This window comes from Pristis pectinata, chromosome 30 (assembly GCF_009764475.1).
Source record: "Pristis pectinata isolate sPriPec2 chromosome 30, sPriPec2.1.pri, whole genome shotgun sequence".
Lineage (NCBI taxonomy): Eukaryota > Metazoa > Chordata > Chondrichthyes > Rhinopristiformes > Pristidae > Pristis > Pristis pectinata.
The window spans coordinates 8370033-8393470 of record NC_067434.1 but is presented as its reverse complement, the minus strand read 5'-3'; the positions used below and the strand labels follow the sequence as shown (position 1 = coordinate 8393470).

At 40.3% G+C, this 23438-nt stretch overlaps 1 protein-coding gene across 1 annotated transcript; it reads right to left on the bottom strand.

Annotated features, from left to right (window-relative positions):
- Positions 1-693: 693 nt before the first annotated feature.
- eif4ebp2 (eukaryotic translation initiation factor 4E binding protein 2) lies at positions 694-16220 on the bottom strand. Its single transcript, XM_052041623.1, has 3 exons — positions 15841-16220; positions 6100-6288; positions 694-2538 (listed from the first exon to the last, which is right to left on the bottom strand). Exons 1-3 carry the CDS (start codon positions 15971-15973, stop codon positions 2507-2509), a joined length of 354 nt encoding a protein of 117 aa, XP_051897583.1. The 5' UTR covers positions 15974-16220; the 3' UTR covers positions 694-2506.
- Between the last annotated feature and the right edge of the window lie 7218 nt (positions 16221-23438).

Below are 23438 nucleotides of genomic sequence, written 5' to 3'. Positions count from 1 at the left end.
CCATGAATCACACATTAAACAAGTCAATGCTTGCAGGATAAGAATGGATTAGAAATAAAAACATTGAAGAATTACAAGAACAACAGTACAGCCCACACTGGCCTCATCAGTCACCTCAGAACACAAAACCAGTGTGGAAGCAAGTTATCCTTGATTCTAAGGGATTGCCTATGAAGAAAAGTGAGCAACAATAAACCCATACAAACAACACTACAGAAAGTACTGTGGAGTAAGGGTACAATCTGATGAGTGTCACCTTGCATTTATCAGAAAGGCAAAGCTGCAAGTTGAAGAGGCTTCAATTGTTATGGTCTGGTCTCAGACGCCAGTCTTCAGGAGGTGCCCGACAACATCATCTGTGAAGACCTGGCTTGGCTCTTGACTAAAACTTAAAAGGAAGCATCTCTGTGCCACAGCTGGTGGTTTGAGCCAAGGCGGCAGCAGGATTGCCACTAAAAGTTGGATCAGTCCTGGCAGAGTGGGGAAGAAAAAGGCAGTAAAAGGTGACAAAAAGTTAACCTCAAAGTCAAATTCTGAAAGAAAAGCCAGGTAATTTTGAGATTACTTCTGTGCAAGAGATTTTCACAGTCAGCTGACATCTACTTGTGTTTGAGGTGGAAACATTGTCCACTCAGTTTAACAAGCAGCTAATAATAGGTCTCTATTAAAAGATGACACAAGCACCACTTCCAATCCAAGGAATCATTATATTACAGCAAGAAGAATCATAGAACCCTGCATTGTAGTTATTGGACCAACATTCCACTTGTCCCAAAAAATAAAAATAAATCATAATGACTGCAACACTTTTTCTTACCATTTGAGTTGCTTTCCAGAGTCAAAATACCTGAGCAGCTGAGTTTATTTATCCAGAGTATTAACTAATTAATTATGGAAGCCATGCAGTGATACTTTGCCATGAACCCCATTGCAAAAAATCCCTACCAAATCACAAAGAACATAAAACATTGGAAACTGTCTGTCCATCAGCAACTGCAAAATAGAAAAATGATCAAAAATCCAGTTGACATCCTGGACCAATACTAGAAGTCTACAAATTATAAAGAGAATATTACTTTTTTTAAAAAAAATAAAGGAATCACAAAACATGTGGGGAGAAATGAGTGGGATTAACTTGTTAAAGGAACAATCATTGAATGCAACTCGATGGGCTGAATGACCTATTTTGATACTGGGGCATTCTATAGTCAAGCAGAGCCTCCTACTCCCCCCCCCCCCCCCCCCACCTGTTTATCTATTGACTGACAGACCTGCTGTGTTTTTTGCAGCTCTCTCCAAGTTTTAAAATCAATCAACTTTAGCTCTAGCATATCCTAGCAGTCCCCATGCCAAGTCAGCACTACATCTTTAAAAGCTGGTCTTCTGCCCATTGGAAGCAGCTCTATGGGACCAGGTTTCAGATCACCATCCCCAACATTGTTTAATAATAAGCACTAAAACTCATAAACTTACAGTTAAATGTGAAAAATGTTACATAAAAAGGGTTTTTAGCAAAAGGACATACCTGGATCTAACCAGCCTGGGAGTACATTAAACCAACCCAATGCAAGCAACCACAGTACCTCGTTATGCCCACTAAATAAATACAAGATAGGCCCATTCATTTTCATTCCAACAAAATGGTTTTCAAATCTAGTGTTACTTTACAGTTCCTGATGATCTGCTGATGATTGTTGACTTTACCAAGCATAAACACTCACATGTCTGCATCTCAGATCCAAGACACTTACTCAATTCCACCTTGCCTGATCCTGACACTCCCTACTCACAGCAGTGAAGTGCAGTGGGATAAGTGCCTCAACCCAAATCTGAAGATGGAGTAGTGGAAAAGCCTTAAAATAGCAGAAATGATCAATGAAGCAGTGCTTTCATTGACAAAAGTCATTTCTTTTAAAAACAAAATCTGGAACATTAGATTAAATGACTTGGGAATTCAATGGATTATAATTAAAATAGTTAAGCAAGGAGCTTATTGTAAGTTCTTGCTGAACTCAACATGACATTCCACATGACATTCCAAAATGTTCCAAAAATAAGATTGCACAATTATGGCTTTGTACCAAAATTGCTTTTGAACTCAATTAATAATGAAACAAATCTCAGCTGCTAGATATATACAGTGTTACATAATGGGAACTGCTTCAAGATTGCTTTGTGTACAAAGAGTTTTAAAAATAGCTTTTGTTTGTCCATTAAACAAAATGTTACCTTTCCCGTTCTCAAAAGGATGATATCCCCAACTCTTTCCAAAAATCCAGCAGAAAATTGGGACCAACTTATTTTGCTGCAAAAACATGACTTAAGGTCATAGACAAAGTATAAATGTTGCAGGGTTGACCACAGGCAAAAATCATTTGTATCAAACTTTTTTTTTTGGCAGATTTCAGGAGAGCTTGTGTACCACGGCAAAGGCTTGTACATTAGGAATCACAAGCCAGGTCTTCGAAGCGTTGAGAAGCGGAGTCTGCAGTCACACGTGGAAAGCTTAGATGTCCATCTCAAATTGAGCTTCATCCCCTGAAAGAAGGAAGAGTCACACATCAACATTTTGGTGCGTAAATTATTTTAAGGGAGGTCATAGGAGGCATGTGTTGACTCAAAGGGTAGGAGCATGCATCAGCCTCAAAGATTAAATCAAATTTCCCAGTTAAGGCCAAAGCAATTATAATCCAATAACACTCCTCAATCATTGCCAATGAGGCAGAGACCCAATGTTAAAGAGACTGGTTTCATGTTCTCATTTAAATTCTGGCACATGCCAGTTCCACAAAGTAATTAGAAAGATAATTTGCATTTCTATAGCACCTTTCACCTCCTCAGAACATCCACATTTTTTTTTGCTATAGCCTCCTGGGCTCCACTGTTGTTATCAGTAAACCCGGGAGTCATCCTCTTGCTTAAGTGACAAACTGTGATGAGTTCAAGTCCTACTTCAGAGATGCCAGTACTAAAATATAGGTGATTATTACCCTTACAGTTTCATTTGTTTGCCTCTCGACATTATGGATCTTGCAATGAATGCAGTGGTGAGTTTTGGGGCTCTCCTGTACTCAAAACCCACCCAGTCATGAGCTCTGTTCTGGATGTGCAAGGAGCTAGGTCTGTGGAAATTGGCTCTCTACTTTACAACAGTGACTACATCATTGCAGTTGCTTTAGAATCAAGTGTGCAAATGTGGCTTTTTAAATACATGTCTTTCTCATTAAGCTATAGCCAGATCCTTCAGAGATAAGTACCGAGATAACCTGTTTTATTGATGCTGGTTGATGGATAAAAATTGGCTATGGTACTGATGGAACTCCCTTGTTCTTCAACAAGTGGCATGGGATCTTTTAAATCCAAAGCAGTAAATGTTAAGCTCAGTGCTTTATCTGAAGGAAGTCACCTTCCACACTGCAGCGCTAGATCAGTATTGTCGTAGAAGTGTCAGCCTAGGTTTGTGAACTCATTTCTGGAGGAAATCTCCAGACCAGACATGATTAATTTAGGCCAAATCCTAACAGTGGGGTTTGAAAGAAGCAGCGAGGTACAAGGATTCAGCAGGGAGGATCAAGAAGCAAAATTGAACATACGAGAAGGGATGAATGGATGGTGATGGCTGTGGTGCAAGAAAGATGCAAGACTGTGAGGGGATCTAGAGTGGCAGAATTTTCAATATTTAAAAACATAGACAACACTGTTATCCACAGAAAGAGAACAGGTTAAACAATTCCTACTGCATCTCTGACACAGGCCAGGTGTATCTCACATCAATTCCCAATCCATGCTGAGATAACTGGTGACAGCTGTGGCAGAACTGCAAGTAAGGTTTAAGTTACTGGACTGGCATGCAGAAGGCCAGATTACTGACCCAAAGACACGAGTTCAAATCCCATCATAGCAGTTGGGGACATTAGATTCAAGCAACTATATACATTTGTAATTTTAAACATGCAGTTCAGATGCAGTCTGGATGGACAATAAATGCCTTGTCAGTGAAATACACATCCCCCAAACAAAATAGAACTCCAACCAGAGAATCCAGTAATCCGGTGTCAGATAAGGGTCTTCAGAGTATCTTGACCAAAGATTGTTTCAACAGTATGTCTCACATTACCATAGCAGTTGCTGGCCAAAAATCAAGCTGGCTCAGCTTTGCTGGGCACAGGTGTTGGTTGGTCTTGGGAAATCCCCTTATGGTGGGGGAAACAGTGAACAGTTAACTGCTGCAGGGCCAAAGTCTCAGTTCGCACACTGGTAACCCCAAAGTCTCCTGCTCCTTGATCTTAGGAGTGAAAAAAAGAAAAACAGACTGGCTGTGGATAATTCCAGTCAGATGGGCACTGTCAATAAGTTAAAGGAATAACTGTACAGCAGAAAAGGGAGCAAGAATGAGTATAAACAGAGAAAGAGAAGGGAAAAAAATATAGGATGTGCACAAGGATGGAGAACTCAAGAAATAGCTGCCTAGAAAGTAGAGAAAATCCATTGTACCCATTTTTGAGCATCAATCATGAACAAAACATGATTTGCACATTTCTGCAGAGTTTGCACACATTTCCTGGCGAAAACCCAGCTGTTGGGAAATTGGGCCAGGCATTTCCTGCTGTGATTCAACTCAGTGTTGTCATCATTTCCCCACATATATTGTGCACATAATTACATCAGCAATACGTGCAGAGTTTTGACTTACTTTACCAGAGAAATTAGATTAAAAGATCGTGATTCATGTCATGTGTAATCAGTACATTATTCAATGAGGACTACATCACGCTGAGAGTAGTGAAACCCATGCAATTTATAGGGGCTATCACTATTTCAAATAAATCAAACTTCCCTCTGAAATTTTTGTATTAAAATGTCACCCACTCTCAACATCAGGAAGCAAACGTAGTCCCCAGCTTATTCTCTAACCCACCTGGCCTGACCATAGTACTCATCACCCCAACTCCCCCAGTCCTATTTGCCTGTTCCAGAGCTCAGCAATCTCCCTCCCAGTTTTACTTTCAGCTCCTATTTCTTCCCATTCATTTCCCATCATCCTGCTGTTTCTTGCCATCCCTATTCCATTTCCTTCATCCATTTATGTAAAGCAAGGGAGAAAGTATTGAGCTCCGTGGACACTGGTCACAGTCACAGATCCCCACAATCATTATCCTGTTTCCTGTCCCTGAGCCAATTTTGGATCCAATTAGTCACTCTCCCATGGAACTGATGGGCTATTACCTTTTTGATCAATCTGCTGCACAAATTTCAAAAGCTGTGCTAAAATCATGTAGACTACATCAACAGCACTACCCTCACCAACCCTCCCGTTTCCTCCTCAAAGAATTTAGCCCTTGGTCAGGTACCTGTACAGGCCTGACAGGTTAAGTGCCTCACCAGAGAAACATACTGCCATTTATTTGTTGATGGCACAATGAGGGAGCCCCACATTGTGCACCTTGCATGGGTGGAGGAGTATTTCGCTGCGCTGGTCTGGTCAGGCTGGTAAACTCCCATAATCAGGGAGACAAGATGGTTTTCTGTGAGAAGTTACAAGTACATTGGAGCACACCCAATGCAGAGGGTTGCGAGGAAATCAAACTGATTCGCGGGTTAGTAGTTTGGGGAAGGAGTTATCTCAACATGACAACTTGGTGGAAAAGTGGCTGTAGACAATGGGTTTATCAGCATTGACCAATATCCCAATGTTCTGCACACAAATGCTGTCACTGTATAATACTTGAGGTCTGACTTTGAACTCTCCCAAAGAACTCAAATGACTTTAACACTTTCTCAAAGCACAGCTGCCCCGATTTTGCCCTTTATTTGCAACTTCGGATTTATTGTTAGCATTTGCTTCAACGCACATATAGGGCATCAAATGCGTGCACACAATCCAATTTGTAGGCAAGTGTGTTGCCAAAATATTTAATCAATATCTGTTAAGATTGCATTAACTGGATCAGCAATCATGAATACTGTACCTAGTTGCTGCTAATGCATTCTGATCCTTGTTATCACCCATCACCTCCAATTTATTAATTATAAATTAATGAGAAAAATTTCAGTAAACACAAATCCCCCCCCAACATAATTTAAATTGCCAAATCTCACCAGTAGATGATTTTCCTTCACGGTTGTTTCCACCACTGTGAGCAGCATCATTTGCTTCTGCCTTGGTATCTTCAGCAATGCCTGGAGTTGTCACACCTGGGATGTGCGGGAGGTAACGAGGTGGAGTCTTTGCAATTGGAGAATGACGACAGTCCATAAGAAACTTCCGATCGTAAATAATCCGGGTGCCTGAAATAGCAAATTAAAGTTTGCACATAAAAGGTCCCACATAACTACTCAGATGAAAACACATTAAAAAAAGTGTTAAATCCTTTAACGAGCCTGTGGTATCACATGTCATTTATGATGGATGGAGTGGGGGCTCACTGGAATGGTAACAGTTATGAGGGACATCTGGTATGTGAAGACACTGGAGAGTCTGGGCTGTTCTCCTTAGATAAGAAAAGTTTGCAAAGAATTTTGGTTGAAGTGTTTAAAACTATAAAAGGGTTTTAACAGGAGTAAACAGTAGGAGAAACTACCTCTACTTGCAGAAGGGATATAATCACAGCACAGATTGAAGGTAAATTTGGCAAAATAGAAGGGGAGATGTGGAGTTTGGTTTAAATATACAAGCTTACTGACTTTCCTGACCTGAAATGTACTACCTGAAGGTTTTATTTTATAGGAAACTAGATAAATTTACAAAGAAAATTCATTGTGCTACAAGGAAAGGCAGAGAAATGGGACTTTTTCAATGGTTTATCAAAGAGTTGAAAAAAAGCATGATGGAGCAAATGGCCTTCCCGAGCTGTAACATTCTATTATTAATGTCCAGCTTTGACCAGGCTCACCCAATGACCTGAAAGACAGCATTGTTCAATAGAAAAACCATCAACCAGCTAGACATGTGAACTACTTTTAATTGATAAAAGCCTTATACAACATTGCAAGCAAATGTACGTTGCACATCTATCACAAATGGTAACCACTAACTCATGGATCAACAAATACTCTCACACACTCCTTTTAATCCTATCATTAAAACCTGCTGATAAAGAAATCCCATGTAGCTACTCCTCTGATGAAAGCACTTTGTGTTAAATTCAACAAGCTCACTACAAGTTTAAAATTCACATACCCACTGTGTAAGTACAGGTATTGCGATCACATGCCCATTTTGCTAAACAGAAGCCAATTAGCAAGACTTGGGCTGTGACTAACTTATTGGATAACACCGACTGTAGTAAGGCAGCACCAAGTAGGGGTAATATTTCTGACATTCCAGATCTATACATCTCTGAAAAATGGCAGGGAATGCATTACCTAGATAATTCAGATTTAGGTCCACAACTCTTTTCAGCCACTGGATCAAAATAATAATTGCTAATTGGTATTTAATAATTTTCAACAAAGAAAGGGTGGAGAGTATTGGAAGAAAATGTTTTTCCCAATATTATCATCCTACATCTATGCTCAGAATTACATGGGCAATTACAATGCACAAGCATGAACTTCCACCACGTTCCCACTTCAGTGTCTCCTTTATTTCTGTGCCTTTAGATAGAAAGAAACACTAGGATTGGAGAAATCCATCTATATGTTCTAGGGTCATGCCCAAAATTTCATTAAAAGCACACATAATGCATGTTGTACAATGATACAGAACCTATTCTCTCAAACTGCAACAGCCTTTGTAACCGTAGGCAAAACCTACACATTTAACCTGCTTCTATTTCATACAAATGTCATTTGAAATCAGAAATTTATCTAGGAGTAAGAAACAGTAACATTTTACTACACAAAACCAGTTTTCCTTTCACCTTCAATTGTGCCAATCAGTTTCTGGCTGTGCAGATATACTCCACCTGCAGATTTATTTATCTGTCTCCAACATCATCAGGTCAATCCTGGCTCAATATGATGCATTTTCATTTCTCAGTACTGGGAGCAATCGATATGCTAATAACAAAGTCCTACAAATCCTGCTTCAGAGCACCTTCACTCAACTACAATGTCGTAACAGATGGACTGCCGACTTCTTGTGTAGTGCTCAGAAGGCCAACACAAGGTTGACATGTTCGTAATTCTCCCAAAAATATCACAACATAACCCAAAAACTTTCTTATAGTTGCACATGTTGTTAATTTCATCCCAGGTCATAGAGTCATAGTATTATACAGCCCGGAATGCAATTCCTGGTAACCAGTGCTCATCACGCCTTCAAAAGGCACAATGTGTCCTCCACAATGAAATTGCTTTTTAGGACTGGACTACACCAATGAATGGCTTACAAAGCTAGCCTGATTCATCAGCTGCAGAATACAGCAGAGTAGATCTGTCTAATGATAATGGCACTGATTGTTCTGACTGGCAATGAAGGTCCCACCCATCCCCCAAGCCACTGGGTTTCTCTATCCAAACAGTGCCTCTGGTTTCTCAACACATCTTCCAGCATTGACACATTCAGGGTAACAAGGACACATTAATAATCAGAGGGAAAAAAACCAGAACAACCTCATCTCTAAACTTGTTGAAGCTAACTTTTAAACAGAGGATTTAGATTATTATCTTTATATTGCATACACATTGCCATGTATATTGAGAATATACCATCTATTGTGGTTTGTGGATACCAGTACACACAGATGGGAGCTGTGGGCTTAAGCTCCATTCGGTTTTAAAACAGGAACAATTCTTCTGAATAGTAGGCCTCCACTACTGAGCTATCAGATGATTCAAATGGGCAGACTATAGCCCACCACATCCAATCAAGCTCAGAGTGTGCATTAAGGCTAATCAGATTTAGAAGTATTTCCCTCTCAAACTCAGAAGAATGTTTACAATTTGTAACATCCTAGCTAAACGCTCAAGGTCAGGGCCACCCGGGTTTGGGGTTACTTAAAAGTTAGACCCGGCTCCTTTAAAATGCATAGAATCAGAATCATACAGCACAGAAACAGGCCCTTTGGCCCACCATGTCCATGCCCAACTACACCAATTTGATTTTCCAACACTTGAAAATTCATGTACTTTTCAAGATAGTTCTTAAATGTTGTGGGATTCTCAGTCTTCAACAGCACCTCAGGCTGTGCATTCCAGATTCCAACCACCCTCTGGGTGAAAGAATTCCTCAGATTCTCTCCAAACCTCCTATTCCATGTCCTCTAGTTTTAGACATGTCTGCTATGGGGAAAAGATTCTCACCATCTACCCTATCTATGCCCCCTATAATTTTGTAGTCAATCAGGTCACTCCTTTTCTCCAAGGAAAAGGAACCCGACCTGTGCAAGTTTGTACATTCTCCCTGTCACCACATAAGTTTCCGCTGGTGCTCCAGTTTCCTTCAATATCCCAGAGACATGCAGATTGGTAGGTTCATTGGTCACTGTAATTTGTACCTAGTGTGTAGGTGAGCGGTAGAATCTGAGCAAGTTATTGAGAATGTGGGGAGAACAAAATGGTATTAGTGTGGGATAACTGGCGTGGACTCAGTGGGCTGAAGGGCTCACTTCCCCCCTTTGTAACTCTCTCTTTATGAAGTTTCTCCTCTTAACTGAAACACTCCATCCCAAGCAATAACTTCTACTGATCTCATTTCCCAGCATTTACTGATTCAAATATTGTGTCTACATAGTTCTTAAATCTTGTGGGAGTCTCAGCATCCATCATCACATCCTTCCCATGTGTGGCAACTGCATACAGTCCTCCAGCCTTGGCCTAACCAACTGTTACATCGTTGTCCTGTAACTCCCTGCTCTTATATTTCTATGCCCAAGCTAATGAAGGTAGGTATCCTGTATGACTTATTGACTACCTTTGCTGCCACCTTTAATGAGCATTGGACTTGAACCAAAAAAATTCCCTGTTGCCATGCAGAAACATAGTCAAACCTCACCACAGATCTCACAGGAGGTTGTGTTCCTAGAACAGGGGCTGTATCACGCTTTTCCATATGCGGAGCTGCATCATCTGCATACTCATGAAGAAACATAAGTGAAGAAAAATAAATTTTGTGCTAATTTATTTACTACCACCACCACCACCACCACCCCCCAACGTAAATTCTGTGAGAGTGAATATTATTCTCTCTCTCAAAATTTGGATAGTGATTTGTGAATTCTGCAACGGCAAATTTCCATAACCCGAACAGCCGAAACACGGAGATCACCTGTAATTAAACAATAAGTGATGCCAGGACAAAGGAGGAGTAATTGGACCGGGTGACCAGTAGCTAAAACAGACGTGGGTTTTATGATACAACGATGAAAAAAAAACAGGAGCTGGACTGGTTTTTGGGAGGGAGTTACAGAACTCAGCACGGCTGCCACTGGAGGAGAAAAGGAAGTGGGATTTGTATAACTGGGCAGAGTTGGAGAAATGCTAAGTTCCCAGGAGAGTCTGAGGAGGTTTCAGTGTTAAGAGAGTGCAGGACAGTAATGTATTTTAAGCTTAAGAATTATAAAATGGTATTCCTGGAGGAATGCACGTCAGTGAGCACAGGGATGATGAGTGATTGGGACTTGAATACAAGGAGCAGAGTTACAGATGGGTCTTCTATACAGAAGGAGGAAGATGGAGACAGGCATTGGAATGCCCCAGTCTGGAAGAGACCCTTGAATGGATGAGGTAGATGTGCTGTGGCACCAACTGAAGGCAAAGACAGGAGTAAAGGTGGTAAGCTAGATAAGGATGGAAGAGTTAGGGCTTTTCAAGGGTAAACATGGAACGTAAACAAGTGTACAAATTGGAAAAGGCATTAAAACTGTGGGTGATCATGTGACTGTGCCAGATGATAACAGGAACTCTGTAATAAGACCAAGGAGGTGCAGCAGGATGATGGGCATAGGTTAGACAGGCAGCACTAGGAGAGAGCAGATTTCCCCCCCAGGGCTAAGCATATACAAAATGGGGTTAGAAGATGGAAGTGGATCCAAATGATGAGAAATGCAAGATAGAAAACTGGGTCACCCTTGTCCATATCTAGATGATGTGAAGAGGGGGAAGCAACAAAATTTATGAATTAATGCAAAGCCTATTACAATTGAGGAGATTAAAGATAGGATGGCAGTGAAATCAGAGGAAGAGGTCAAGGCTAGTTGAGATTGAGTTTGGAATCATTAATGTCACACCGTGCAGTGGCTGCAGGAAGAAAGCATATTTTGGCAAGAAACCTGGAGACTAGGCTGGGCAGTAGAGATGAAGGTTTTAAATAAAGAAAACTGTTAGAAATATTCAGCTGGTTAGGCAGCATCTCTGGAAAGAGAAACAGCAGACATTTCAGGTCAATGACTTTTTAAAATTGGATTAAGTGGCTGAATGGGTGGAAGGAGGTGAAACGCTCCAAATGATGAGAAAATGTCCGAGAAGGAATGGGAACAGGCCAAGGTGAGGCTCAGGATAAAAACCACGCTGCCCTCCCAGTGGTTCTGAATAGGGAAGCAGTTGCAGTAAGGAGCAGGCATACCCCCATCAGCCAGGCTCAGTCAAATCCTTTATCTTTATGCAATCACCCAACAATGTCAAAGATAGTAAGAATTGCACAATTTAAACAAAGTTCTATCCTTATATAATTACAAAGGCACCCAGTATACAAAAACTAATGCTACATGAGGTGCAAGTAAAGACAACTTTGAAAAGCTTTTTTCTCTATAGACATTATATGGGCCTGTTCCACTTTCCTCCCCAGGGTCTGGCCCCCACCCCCACCAATTCTCTAAAGACTGCTTGGAGATCTTGTTTGTTGAAGAGAAGATTCAGTGGTATGAATACACAAATATACTTCTCATTACTCCTGCCAAAACACTTGAAGTTGTCCAGTGTTTGGAAGTACACCTCAAATATAATGGACACGGGATACAAGTTTCTGATATTGATGCAAAGGACAATTCAGACCACTGCTATGAGAGAGAGAGAGAAAAAAAAAATCAGTTTCATTTAATTCTGTACTTGGGTAATGGTTTTCAATTAATGAATGGCTTTTCGGCATCTTACACCGACAATGTGGTGCCTCAAACATTACATCATATAGTTAGTTATGGCTTGCATAATGGACTAGAAATATGTCTGCTTTTGATGGCCATTCTTGCACAATACATTTCCAAGCACTTATACGCACTACAGTTTAGTTTTCAGTGCAAGTAAAATTATAGGCAGTCAAAAGGTCAGATACTGAAAGAGGTAATTAAGCTTATTAATTTTGCAGATTTATTTATTTAGTACAAATGGAGGCGAGAATGTCACACAGGAAATGCAGTTGACAGTTGCCCCGTTTCACCATTCAATTATGCTATCCCCATTCAATTATGCTATCCCCAATTATTGCACAAGATCTACAGTGGCATGCAAAAGTTTGGGCACCACAGTTGGAAAGGTGTTCTTTTCATGAAATTCTGCACCCTTTTTTCTCCAAACATACCTTTGCTCATTGTGGCCAAAAAGTTCTATTTTAACTTCATCAGTCCACAGGACTTGTTTCCAAAATGCATCAGGATTGTTTAGATGTTCCTTTGCAAACTTCTGATGCTGAATTTTGTGGTGAGGACGCAGGAAAGGTTTTCGTCTGATGACTCTTCCATGAAGGTCATATTTGTGCAGGTGTCGCTGCACAGTAGAACAGTGCATCACCACTCCAGAGTCTGCTAAATCTTCCTGAAGGTCTTTTGCAGTCAAAAGGGGGGTTTTGATTTGCCTTTCTAGCAATCCTACGAGCAGTTCTCTCAAAGTTTTCTTGGTCTTCCAGACCTCAACTTGACTTCCACCGTTCCTGTTAACTGCCATTTCTTAATTACATTACGAACTGCAGAAACGGCTACCTGAAAACGCTTTGCTATCTTCTTATAGCTTCTGCTTTGTGGGCATCATTTATTTTAATTTTCAGAGTGCTAGGCAGCTGCTTAGAGGAGCCCATGACTACTGATTGTTGGGACAAGGTTTGAGGAGTCAGGGTATTTATAAAGCTTTGAAATTTGCATCACCTGGCCTTTCCTAACAATGACTGTGAACAAGCCATAGCCCTAACAAGCTAAAGAAGGTCTGAGACCTTGGTAAAAGTTATCTGAGAGCTCAAATCTCTTGGGGTGCCCAAACTTTTGCATGGTGCTCCTTTCCTTTTTTCACTCTAAAATATTTACAAAACAAAAATAATACACTAATCTTGCTTAAAATGTTGAAAAGAATGTTTCATCTTTAACTTTATGACTTTTGGAGATCAGTTCATCTTCTACTCACTTAACTATTCACAGTAACAGAAATTTTGACCAGGGGTGCCCAAACATTTGCATGCCACTGTTTATCCCTTAACACTTCCTTATCCTAGAAAAATCTATTGATCTCAAATCCTGAGATTTTCAATTGATCTGCAGTACATACTGTCCTTCAGGTCCATAGGCAACAATTACATCAGCATACTCTCAATTCAGGTAAAGCCTGCTATTCTCTGGGCAGGTAAGCCCATGAGAAACAGAACAAATATTAGTAATATCAGAAGCCTGTCTTTCCATTTAATACTATGGCTGTTTCTGACTCCAAAATATACTCTCCCACTGCACTCTCATATTGTCTCAAAGATTGGGGCTGGAATTGGTAAAATTTTGTTCTCCTTTGTGGAAACTAGGGGATCTGTAGATATTCCATAGTATTGTCTTTTGCCAACTCTGTTAAAAAGTTGGCAGAATAACAAGAGCTTTACCCCCTTGGCAACAAATGCACACTTTCCATTAATAAGAATTCTTCACATGAACCTTCCCACCCAATCACAAAAATCATATTTACTTCCCTTGCCAGATTCACAGTGGCACCATTCTTGCCCAATTCTCTAATCACCCCCTCAATCGTTGTTCCAAGGTTCAAACTTTGCAACATACTGTATTTATGAAGAATCAGCTAGCAACTAAAGTAGTACACCAGCTTTTTTGTTGCTACAAGTCAAAACATATCTAGTTAACACATGGGCAGTCTAACACCCCCCCCCCCCCCCACCACCCCTTTAGTAATATCCAAGTTCACCACTGCTGTCAACGAGATCGTAGACCAGTAATTTCTCCCAAAGGGAATTCCTCTCTCCTGCTTTGTCCTCCCTCCATTTGGAATTTTGCATTGCAGGATAGAGCATTTTCAGGCACTGAGAACATAGCAGTTATCAGCCGTGGCAATCACTTCATTTCAAATCAAGGAATTAAATCCCACCGAATAGCAGTGGGATACGGCCAATGCAGTACTGAGGGAGTGCTGCACAGTGATTGGGTACAGTCTTTCAGAAGAAACTTTAAACTGACAGACATCTTCCCCCTCAGGCAGTTGCAAATGGTATTATTTCAAAGAAGGTGGCTATGTGTCTCTCTGCATCCACATCACTAAAACAAGAGTTCCGATGAAGGTTCCCAGATCCAAAACATTAATTGCCTCTTTCCACAGATGCTGCCTGACCTGCTGAGTTTTTTCCCCAGCATTTTGTTTTTTTTAAATTCCAAAATAAACTTTATTCATTATAAAAAAAACAAACCATATACAAGAATAAAACAGTGCAAACCTTTACATTCGTGTATGGATCAATCATTAGTGTTACCTTTACATATAAAACAAAAGCACCGATGCCACACCGTGTGGCTCCCTGGGGTGCTACCCCAATCCCATATTTACAAATATTTAAAGGGCTTCCTCGCCTGTTTTTATTTCACTAAATAAAACAGATTATCTATCCCAATCACATTGTAAAAGCTCATCGTATCCATATTGGCTGCTGTATTTCCCATATTACAACTGCAACTACATTTCAAAAATAAAATTGCCCCATTGGCTATAAAGCGCTTGGGACGTCCTGTGCTTGGGGAAAGCACCAATTAAATGCGAAGTTACCATCACCTGATTAAGTTAAAAACATTCTTTTGTTGCGACTTATCTGCTTTTGGTTTGATGGGACCCGCTTCGTTTTTTGTAAAAATTGGAGCTATCCTTAAAACAAATAAAGAAGCGATTTCTTGTTCTGATTCTACCTTAAATGGTCCCTCAAAAACAGCTCGCTCGCCCCCCCCCCCAACCACGCACAGACGGGATAGGAATTAATAAGACAAGGTTTGGCAGTGTGTTGGAGGAAGGGGGGAGGCGGGAGTTGCTGACTCGGTTTATACGCGACCAGATCACGAGTGAAACATGAAATCCAACCTCTGGAAAAAGAGGGAAGGAGAAATAAATGCCTGCACACTCACTTTCTCATTCAGAAGCAAAAATCGGTATTTAACAAGAACCCAAATTAAAAACACTCACACGGACTGAGTGCTCACTGCAAACAGGAAATTCACTGCAGCAGGCCTGAAATCGAGCAGCGAATCCGGTCTCGTATGAGGTCCTCAAGCGTGCATTTAAAATAAACCTGGCCCATGGAAGAAAATGTGTGCAACATTCTCGCACAACTGCATTAATTCTGATTTGACTACGGTACACTTCCATTTTGCCAAAAAATCTATGCATGCAAAAGTTAACTCGCTCAGGCTCAGCAGCACGAGGTTGTGCCTCTTGCCAAACGGCCTGCACTCTTGGTTTGCTTTTATGCAAATAGAACCGACCAATTCTGCACAACGGGACTCGATATTAACTAGATCGAGCCGAATTTTATCACAGATATAATGCACTTGGTTTCTTTGTGCAATCGCAGCTGTCTTACGGTTTCTCCACCCACTTTTTAAACGGATTTAAAGGGCAGCACCCCGAGCAGGCCGCTGTGCATTTAGCAGATTTGTTGATGACATAAAACCCAAACCAGAGCCAGGAAGGTTGCATTATTGATTGCCAATATGTATTTACCTCCGGGAGTGGTGGAGAACAGCGTTCCTCCCGGCGTAGTGCAATAATCATGAGGTAGCTGCGTTGCATCGTTCAGAATCACTGTCCTGGTGGGGATTACTCGACATTCACTTTGCTGGCAACTTGCAGACATCTTCGTTTCTCCTTAAATTTTGTTTTTAAAGCAAAAAAGTTTAACGCTTTAAATCGCGTCCTATTCCCGTCTTTCAGCCTTCAGCACACTCTCACCCTCACCCAACAGTGAAGCAAACTCCAAGCGGCACCGCCTACTGGCTGCCTCTTGCTGCGAGACGGGAGGAAAGGCACAAACACAACAAATCTTCATTTGTGCTCATCCAGTGAAGCCCCACAAGATTATCATCTTTAAAGGGGCCCTTCTCTTCGTGAATGTTTCCTCTCCAATCTTTTATTAATATAATTATAAATAATGAAGCATGAGAGATCCCGGAGGGTCTTGACAGGGGGGATGTGGAGAAGATGTTCATTTAGATATTGAATTTAGAACTAGAGGTCACTATTTAAAAATAAAGGGCCGCCCATTTAAGAGAGAGATTGGGTTAACTTTCTTTCTCAGAGTCGCAAGTCTTTGGAATACTGTACTTCAAAGAAGATGGAAGCAGAACCTATGAGGCAGAGGTGGATAGATTCTTGATTGACAAGTAAAAAATTATTGGGGTAAGCAGGAATGCAGAGATGAGGTTTCAATTAGAACAGCATAATTTTATTGATTGACACAACAGGCTTGAGTCGCCAGTTTCTAATTGGCATGATCTTATACATGTATCCCACCCCTCAAAAAGTTTTTAAATATGGCTAATTGCATGAAGTTGGCACCACATTCCAAAGAAAGATTGCATTTAAATAGCAACTTTCACCACCTAAACAGTTCTAAATCTAATTAAGTACTTCTGAATGTAGAAAAGATGGTAATAGTTTAGGATACAGAGAAAAGTGTACACATAAAAGTGTATAATGAAGCCTATGCACTGGAGTAGTACCTTCCCCATATCTAACAAATTTAATTATATTTTCCAAAAAGGTGATTAACCCTGTTGATGGTTGTGTGGTTGATGTAGTCTACGTGGACTTCAGTAAGGCTTTTTTTAAACAACATCCCTCTTGGGAGACTGGATCTAAAGGTTAGAGCCCATGGGATCCAGGGCAATTTGGCAAATGGATCCCAAACTGGCTTGGGGATAGGAGACAGAGGGTGATGGTTGCTGGTTGTTTTGTGATTGAAAGCCTGTGATCAGTGGTGTACAGTACCCTTGCTGTTTGTTATATACATTAAAAATTTGGATGTGAATGTTAGTGGTATGATTAGGGAGTTCACAGATGACACAAAAACCAGCATTATTGTTGATAGTGAGGAGATTAGACTTTAGCCTCTGAATGATCTTGATGAGTTAGTAAGATGGACAGAACAATGACAGATGGAATTTAATTTAAAAAATTGTGTGGTGATGCATTTTGGTAGGACTAATAAGGGTAGGATACACACAATGAATGGTAAGATCCTAGGAGATACTGAGGAGCAGAGAGGGACCTTGGTGTACATGTCCAAGAATTCCTAATAGCAGCACCATAGGTAGATAAGGTGGTTAAGAGGGCAAATCGGATACTTGCCTTCATTAGTCTGGGTACAGAATATGTGCATGGAGGTTACAGTATAACTACATAAAATATTAGTTCATCTACAGATGGAGTGTTGTACATGGTTCTGGTCATCACACCTTAGGAACAATGTGATTGCACTGGAGAGGATGAAGAGGAGATTCACCAGAATGTTGCCATGGATGGAGCATTTTAGTTATGAGGAGAGAACAGACTGTTTTTCTTGGAGGGGAGGAGGATGCGAGGGTACCTGATTGAGGTATATAAAGTAATGAGGGACATAGGTAGAATACATAGTGAGAAACCTTTCCCCAAACAAGAGGTGTTTATAATCAGATGGCATAGTTAAAAGAAAAGGGGTAGGGGATTTAGAAGGGGTTTGAGGAAGAATTTTTTTCACCTTGAGGGTGTTTGAAATCTAGAAAGCACTGACTGAAGGGGTTGGTGGAGCCAAGTACTTTCACAACATTTAAGAAGTAATTCGATGTACAGTTGAAATACTATGGGTCAAGTGCTGGAAAATGGGAATAGTATTGTTGTTGAGGGGGAGGGGAGGGGCAAAAGTCCTGTTTCTGTGTTCTATGACTCTATGACCTTAATTCTTGGGAAGGATGGATTGGGATAGATATACCATAGCTGGGCTGGGTACAACTTGGGAGATGTCAGAAATGAACCTGGTCTTCTGTTCCTGATTATTATTCTAAGATTTATTCTTGGAAGCATGTGGGTAACATTGAACAATGGGGGTGAGGTGACCTTCATGGTGGGACTGATCTGTTGATCTGGCATCATGGACAACATACAGTTACAGCTTAGTGGAACTGAACAACAGGACCTTTGGAGGAGGGATGGTGGTGGAGAAATTGAAAGACAAATGATCAACATTTCTATGAAAATATTTTCCACAGTAACAGACTTTGTAATAATGTTTTAAAATTCATTTTTCAGGATGTGAGTGTTGTTGACAAGGTCCACAACCTAAAAGACCAGCATTTATTACTCATCTTAATTGCCACTGAGAAGGTGGTAATGAGCAATCTTCTTGAACTGCTGCAGTCCATCTAGTGAAGATGTAGATGGGGAAAAAGGTCAGCATGGACATGTGGACTGAAGGGCCCATTCCTGCACTATATGACTCTATGACTCTATTCCCACAATGCTGTTGGGTGAAGAGTTCCATGATTTAGACTTGGTGCCAACAAAAGAATAGCAAAATACTTCCAAGTTAGCACAATACATGATCTAGAGGGAATCTGCAGCTGGTGGTGTTCCCATGAGCCTGCTGCCCATGTTCTCCTTGTTTTGGGAGGTGGGTAACTCTAGATGGTATACACTTCAGCCACAGTGCTGGAAGGACGGAGCCATATGTGTCACATTGAGCTCGGTGATCTGGTGATGTAGCATACTAACTGTGGAAGGTGTGGCTCACTTCCAGCATTCACTGCTCTGAACCAAATATTCTGGATTCAATCTCCATCTCAGTGTGCAAAAGAAAATAGGGTGACGCATCAGTAAGGTAGTGAGGGAGTGCGCACTGGCTGACCTCCCGCCTGTCCTCTCAAGTGAACGTCCAAAGATATATTTTTTAAAAAAGAGGGTAATTTTCATGGCCAATATTTATCTCTCAAACAACTGCTTTAAAAGCATAAATTCATTTATTTTATTGCTGTTTGTGAGAATTTGTTCTGTGTTAATTGTCTGTCCCATGTCAAACGTTACAACAGTGACTACATTTCAGCAGTACTTTATTGGCTGCACATTGAAGTAGGATGTCCCAAATTATGAATCTGCAGCATCATGTTCTTAATACTACAGAAGGCAACATTCTGATCTTAATCTAGAGGGAAAATTAATTAAATTGTCAGGTGACTTCTAGCATATGCAAAATGGACCTTAATGTAAGAGTCTGCAATTACTTTATGAAAATCCAAGGGCTGCATTGAACTATTACAACTTGATTGCAGAAAGGCCAAAGTGTTTGATTCAAATGCAGTACTATTCACAGCCACCTTGACTGAGCTTCTTTTCACCTCCTCTAATGTCTCTGTATATGATTTTGTCAATTTTTATTTGCTAATACTGTTCTGAAGCATTTGAGATTCCATAATGAATTAAAAGTACCACTTCAATACAAATTGTTTTTGTTAGAGGATGTGGGCAGAAAGGTTTAGGCCACTTTTACATAGTCTGGAAGACAGGAGGCTGACAAGGAGAGCATTGAAAGAGTTCAGTCTCCAGATAACAAAGGGTTTGGCAAGGATCTCAAAAGGAAATTAAATGAGACATAAGATAGTCAATGTTATGGAGCTAATTTTAGTGATGCAGAAGATAAAGAAGCTCAACTCCTGGTTAAGTAGGATGCCAAAAGTATGAATGGTCTTGTTCAGCCTCAGACAGTGACCAGAGAGGGGGATGACACACTGGCTGGGAAATGGAGATTTGGTTGGTCCCAAAGAATTTCCAAAGTCTTCCCATTATTTAAATTCAAGGTAAATTAAATAAATCTTCTCAGAATCTATTGTTGCTTTTAAATATTAAAGTCTATCACATTGTATGCATAGATTAAAAAGTCTTAGGGGCCACTTTTAATTCTACAGTGGGTAGACTCCCTGTTTGTACTCAAGATTATTTATATGGTAACTCATTATCTTTATTAAAGACAAAGATTAAAGCAAAGTTGTTCACTGATGAAAATATCCTGTGAACAGTAACAAAAATACTTTGTAGTGTGAGGTTGAGTTGGTTAGGTCAATATTGGTGGTTTGATGACCAAATTGATTCAGTTTGAATTATGCGCAAATTGATTGGACAGGAACAAAACAATAAATTGCAAGTCATTTGAAACATCTTAAAAACATTAGTGGTTAAGACAAAAAAATGTGTCTGAGTTGCAAAGGTATTGAATGATTGTTTACTTGAATTTGGTTCATTCTAGGCACAGTATCAAAATATGGTTCATGCTTGGCACGGTAACAGTTATTAGCCTGAGCATTTGTAGGGTTAGTTTTAGTTTGTGATTTATTTTTAGCTCTATGGTAATTGACGTTCTTCTATGGAACTGGCCTTGTATAAGATATTAGAGCAGAGTTTGAGGCTATTCAACCAAATTGGTCTGTGCCAGTGTTTAAGTTCCACCGTCAGTCTCTTCCTATTCTACTTTAAAACCTTGTGGCATTCACCTCTATTACATTCCTTCTCATGCGTTTATTCAGCCTTCTTGTAAAATAATGTATGTTTTGCTTCCCATGGGAAAGCAGATTCTAACCACTCTTTGGGTAGAGAAGTCTCTCTGGGTGCTTCATTGAATTTATTGGTTACCATCATACATTTTTGGTGTCCTGATTTTTAATTTTCCTAGACTATGGGTCATCCATCAATAGAATGACCATCTTTACATTGTCTTAATATAGGATGTTAACTTTTGAAAACCAGGAATGAATATCCAGACCCAACACCCACCAAACCCCTAAATGTCTGCATTGTAAAATTGTTGAAACACAATCCTTCTACTCAACATAAAAACACCAGAAAGAACTGGAAATTTTCACAACATATTATAACATTTAAGCTAAATAAAAGAAAACATAGCTGTTGAAACACTATTGCCTGACAATTCTCTTCTCATCATTGTGCTGTTGTAGTGCAATGCTTCCTATGCCTATTGGTGGTATTTTTCCTTTGAAACAATCTTTTGTAAACTCCATTTGTTTTTCAACAATTTATCACAGGCGTCTGTGCAGGCAAGGTCAAAATTTACCCACATGAACAAAATAACCTTCATTATCAAGTTATTGATATGTGACTTTCCAGGTGACCAGACTGTGTTCATTATCCAAATGACTCTTTCAGCAGCTGCCAGGTAGACACAATATGAGGTCAATTGGTTTTGCTAGCTCTGCCTTGCACTGCATTTTTGTCTACTGAAGAAAACATTGTGCCACCTTCTAGAAATTGGTACTTTCAAAGACATCAGTAAGGAGAATACTGGTTTTGTATTTGCCCATTCATAAACTTGGGGTGGCAGTTCTTGTTTGGTAAGTGGAAAAGCTGCTTTGTACATCATTCTACTCTGGTATGTTCCTCAACAAGACCCACTAAAGCTGTTCTGTGCACACAAAGGCCATTTTAAACAGATACCAGTGTAACTCAAAGCTACTGAGGAAAACTTCATGGCTGCATTAAAGAATTTCCCTTCACTGTTTTCCCCATCATCAGCCAAACACTGCAAGAGTATCTTTATGTCTGATGTGACAAACCATCCTGGGAGCCTCTCGGCTAACTTTTCTCAAAGGTCATGAATTTACAACGTTATTCAGTCACCGACAATTTTTCTCAACAACCTCCATGATCTTCTAAAAGGTAGCTCTTTGGTTACTTGCAAAAGCAAAGCACAGTTTGGTGTAGGGGGTCTTAAAAATATTTTTCAGCATCTTATGCAATTTTGTTGCAATAGAAAATACGCCTTCAGTTCCTCAAGAATCAACAAAGTTCCGTTAAGTGCTAGTCCGTGGGACAGGAACCTTGCGTTGCTATATTCTAGCTATTTAGAATACCCAACACTCACATATTGGCAGATGTCTTTCAATTCTTCAACAGAAACTGCGTAAATGTGAAAGTATTTAGAAGCGAAGTTGTAGACAAACAGTTGCATTTCTAATCGGTTAAGTGCAATGTGAGCACCATGACCAATACCAAATATTAATTCCCCAACTTGACCTGCAATTTTCACTGTGCACTGTTTTTCTAACTTGTTTAGCATCACCAAAGTATGTATTGATTTTGTCTACATTTAGTCCAGCAAGCTTTTCACTGAGATGATTTTTTCCTGATCAGTTGATGGAGTGATCTACTTTGCAAGTCAGAAGTTTTGCCTGGCAGAGAAATAAACTCTATGATTTTTGTTTTCACCCCAATTGTTGGAAAAATTAATGCACCAGAACTAGGAATAGCTTGTGGCCTATTTTGTTTGATGCATCCAAGCCAAGTGAGATAAATGAACATTCCTATAAATAATTTAGTAGTTCTTCCATTGACAATGATGTTAATAAGCTGCAAATGATTGTCTCAGATTTTGTCTATGAAAAAGAACATTTTGGTTGGTGAAGTATTTTAATCAACTGCACTGTATAATCACTAGCTCCTCAGTGCACAGAATAGTAAGCAAACAGTCCTTCATATGCATGAATATAATTATCTTCTGTACGTTGCTTTACAAAAAAGACATGACACACTTTGATTTGCTTACTTTGTTCAATGTCCTTGTGTTTTATTTTCATTTGAAGGTGCTGAGAAATATGTCACTGCAAGAAGAAATTCAAAATTTCCCCAACATTTCTGACAAATTGCAGTGTTGTTATCAGCAACTGGCATGTCTTTCTTCAAGAATTCTTTTTGAAGATCCTTATTAAAAGAACGGGCATGCTTTTGTGACGTACCTGCAGTGTTAACAAGACTTACAACGCCACACACTTATCACAGTACATGGAGTGGAAGTTGTCTGTGTGATCTCTTTTAAAGTGATGCAGCCACTGCCAAACAGCTACCATACAGGCTTCATAGGCAAGTCCTAGGTCCAGTGATAGGAGGACCAGGCTCTGCAGTGTGGGTATAAAGTTCACATGTTGGTGGGCATATACATAAATGCCACCTGGCAGGTATACACTCACTTTTTCCCCCTCTCACAAACACACACATGTGCATGCGCACACACACACGTCTTTGAGCTCAGTGGAAGTGTCCTTGCAAATGCCTCCATCGTCACTTCTATCCCCTCATCCACCTACCCCCCCCCTCTTTAAACTCCTCCTAATCTCACACAGCCCTCAAGGTCTTGCAACCCCTCCCTCTCAGGGCATACACTTCAGTCTGGAACCCTTGGTCTTGGTGACCTACCCATCAGGCTCAATTCCTCTGCTTCGGATTCCCGATGTGTTCCCACCTGTGCTCCATCTGGGATGCTCCACTGGACCTAGGGTTTGCCTGGG